Source organism: Oryctolagus cuniculus, chromosome 5 (genome assembly GCF_964237555.1).
Source record: "Oryctolagus cuniculus chromosome 5, mOryCun1.1, whole genome shotgun sequence".
Taxonomy (NCBI): domain Eukaryota; kingdom Metazoa; phylum Chordata; class Mammalia; order Lagomorpha; family Leporidae; genus Oryctolagus; species Oryctolagus cuniculus.
In genome coordinates this window covers 99181501-99184896 of record NC_091436.1, presented here as the reverse complement: position 1 = coordinate 99184896, position 3396 = coordinate 99181501, and the positions used below count along the sequence as shown (strand labels likewise).

The 3396-nt window shown below is 55.2% G+C and overlaps 1 protein-coding gene across 1 annotated transcript; it reads left to right on the top strand.

Annotated features, from left to right (window-relative positions):
- The first annotated feature begins 1141 nt into the window (after nt 1–1141).
- On the top strand, nt 1142–2424 carry KHDC3L (KH domain containing 3 like, subcortical maternal complex member). Its single transcript, XM_008263106.4, has 3 exons — nt 1142–1495; nt 1650–1829; nt 2096–2424. Exons 1-3 carry the CDS (start codon nt 1327–1329, stop codon nt 2245–2247), a joined length of 501 nt encoding a protein of 166 aa, XP_008261328.1. The 5' UTR covers nt 1142–1326; the 3' UTR covers nt 2248–2424.
- Nucleotides 2425–3396: the final 972 nt, after the last annotated feature.

Below are 3396 nucleotides of genomic sequence, written 5' to 3'. Positions count from 1 at the left end.
GAGACTATTAGATTTACAAATGTAGCGTGTTTTAAGTAGGGCAAAAGGGGGCAGAAGTGAGGAATAACTAATGTACACCGTGTTCTGAGATTGCTCTATAGAGAGGTCTGAGTGGAAACTTAAAAAGGAAAATACCTGAGGGCTTTTTAAGTTTGTGATTTATTTCATTAGGCAGAGTTACAGAGAGAATTTTCCATCTGCTGGTACACTCCCCAAATGGCTGCGATGCCCAGCCGACCTGGAGCCAGGAGCTTCTTCCGGGTCTCCCACACAGGTGCAGGGGCTCAAGTACTTGGGCCATCTTCCACTGCTTTCCCAGGCCATAGCAGAGAGCCGGATCGGAAAAGGAGCCGCTGGGACAGGACCCGGCGCCCCTGTGGGATACCAGCACCGTTGGCACGCTGTATTTTTCTTCTGAATTTTTTCTGAGAATAAATTGTCCCCCATGAATGAAGATTATGTGTTTCAATATTTAATTATAACGCCCAGCTGAAAGCATCTTTCAGCTGATATCGGCCAGAATCCGTGAACCTTAGCTCCGCTCTCCTCCCCACCCCCGCCTCCGCCCCCTCGGAGCCTGATCCCCTGGCCCACAGTGCCCACCCGCGGTGACTACAGCAGGTCACAGGGGCCCAGTCGCCCTTTCCCTCCTGACCCAAGCTGGCAGTGGCAAAGTCACAGCTCGAGATTTCGGATCGACAGCGGCTCCAGCCAAAGAGGAGCAATTACTCAACAACGCTTTAAGCCGAAACATCAAAGAAAAGAAATAGCGTCGTATCACTTGGAAAATGGAGGCAAAAAAAAAAAAGTTTCAAGGACCCCTCTCTGTTGTCGGTTGTGTGCATGGCATTAATGATGCATTAAGTAAGATACTTGCCCTTGCCGGAGCTCAGAAAACTGGGATACGGCGAGGGGGTGGGGGTGGGGGGGTGGAGCTCATTGGCCAGGGTGGGGAATTTACTTTAGCCCTGAAAGTAAAGTATCATGCCGCAGGTATCAATTCTTTTCTTTCTAAGCGGTATTGTCCAGCTGTTGGTCCCTTCTTTGGTCCCTGGTCCCTCGCGACCCGCGCGCAGTGGGCGGTGAGCCCACCCCCAAGCAGCGCGGCAGGAACTCAGAAACCGCCGCACTTGCGCCGCCTTGAAAAGAAGTCCGGAGCGGAGGCCGGGGGTCCAATGAGAAACGCGCCAGCGGAAGGGGCTGGCCAAAAGCCCTTGAAATACTGCCCCAGCCGGGCCCCTGCGCTCGCCGCCTCCGTGTACGCCTACCTCCATCGCCGCCCCGGGCTTCTTGCTGCGCGGTGGCCCCCCGCGAGGCTCCTGCAGCATGGCCACCCCCAAGCGCTTTCAGACGCTCGTGCAGCTGCAGCAGCGAGAAGGGGAGCTGTGCCAGGTGCTCGGGAACCTCACCAAGCTGCCCAACTGGTTCCACTCCGAGTTCCTCAAGAGTCCGAAGGCAGTTCACCTGGAGGCTTGGCTGGTGGAAGCGATCTTCGGTGAGTGCACGGGTTAGAGGCGGCCCGTGAGGCCTCGTTTGCCCACCCGCCCCGCATCCCTCAAGGCCTGGCCACGCCCCAGCTCCAAGCCCTCCTTTCGCCCAGGATCCTAGGAGACACCCCTCTGCTCACTGCCTCCCTGTTCCCCGCGCAGGCCCCGGCGGGGAGCACATCCCGCACGTCGAGTGTGTCTCCCACACCCTGCTTCATGTGAACCGATGGGACCCTGACGGCGAAGCTGAGATCTTGATATGTGGGCGACCTTATTTTCAGAAGGATGTATCCAAGCTGATCATGAACTTGGCCGACTATCACCGCCAGCTCCGGGTGCAAAGTATGGGCCCGGGAGAAGGCAGGGCGACCCCCAAGCGATTTCTGGCTCCAAGGGAGGGATCCTGGTGTCTCCTGGCTGCCAGGGCAGCAGGCTCGCTTTTCCCCTTGCCCCGAAGGGTTTCGTCTCTACCAGGGATCGAGAAGGCCAAACTGGCCCCGCGTCCTGGGGTTCCGGCCCCCAGCCTCTGTCCGCAGGATGACTTGCCTTTGGGAGGAGGAGGGTGTGGGTGACAAGGGCGCAGTCTCCTCACACCGCTCTACTTCCAGGCTCAGAGAAGGTCCAGGTGCAGGAGGCCGGCACGCAGCGGTCTCCAATCGAAGTGCGCGAGGCCGGGACGCAGCGGTCTCCAGTCAAGGAGCGCGAGCCTGGGACGCAACGGCCTCGAGAGGCTGCCGAGGACCCGGTTACCAGGCTATGAAGAGCCAAGAGCGAGAACCAGCAAGGGCTTCAAGTGCAGATCCCTCAGTAATTCTACTCTTCTAGGTCCTACTGCTGCCCTAGAAGCTGGGGCAGAACGCTGCGGGTGTTTTGTTTTCCCCCTCTGTGTTAATTGCGAGTTTAAGTTTAAGGAGTTCTAATAAAACGAGTTGCATTCCCCTGGCGTGCCTTAGTCGGAAGGTTACCAGGCTTGTTCTTCTAGCAGCCAAGATCTGCTTTACACGGCCTTCCCCTCCGGGGCAGGTGAGGCGCGTTGGGTGTCTGCCGCTCTGGGGCGGGTCCTCCCGGGTTGCGGTCAAGTGTCCCCTGGGGCGAGGGCTCTCGGGCTCCCTGAGCCAGCCCTCTTGGGAAACTGCAAGCCCACTGTGTCTTTTCTCATAGTAATTTAAGATGGGAAAACCTGGAGACGGCTTGCAGCCCTCCTAGATTGGAAGGGCCTCCTGGGCGTATAGCGGAGCTAACACCGGCCATTCCCACCTCGGTTGGGAGAGGATGCTGGGCTCGGCTACCCTTTCACCTCTGATCCCACTGCCTGCGTATGAAGTAGGATGAACACTAACAGCTGTGTGCTAGGATTGAACATTATCTGCATAATACTAGTGTTAGAAATTTTTTTTTCAAAGTTTATTTAAAAATTCAAAGCAGCTTAATTTTAAAGGTCAGGGGAGGCAAAGCGAAAAGCCTAAAGAGGGGTGAACTTTAAGCTCAAAATGAATATCAAAACGAATCATCAGCTTCAAGTGAGGCTGCACTCCAGCAGAAGGAACACTCCCTGTGTGCCTGCTGTTCTGAGAGTAGTACCCCTTTGACCAAAACATCAGATTCTCTGTTGCACCAGAGAGGTTGGTGAGCAGAAGGTAGCAGGCCAACAGAGCATTTAGGGGTCTGCCTATTGATATATAAGCCCAAAATTACCCTGTGTGCACACACACACACGGATGGGAGAGGACTTCGATGAAAGAACAAGGTGGTAGGACACCTCATTAAACATTCCTGGGTGGAGGCTGGAGAGAACCAAGAAGAAAAAAAGTTGAATTTATGGGCTGGCAGCAGGTATCTTTTGTCCACGTATGTGTGTATGTACATGCTTTTCCAGTATCTACCCCTTAAACTATGTTGCTTTATACAA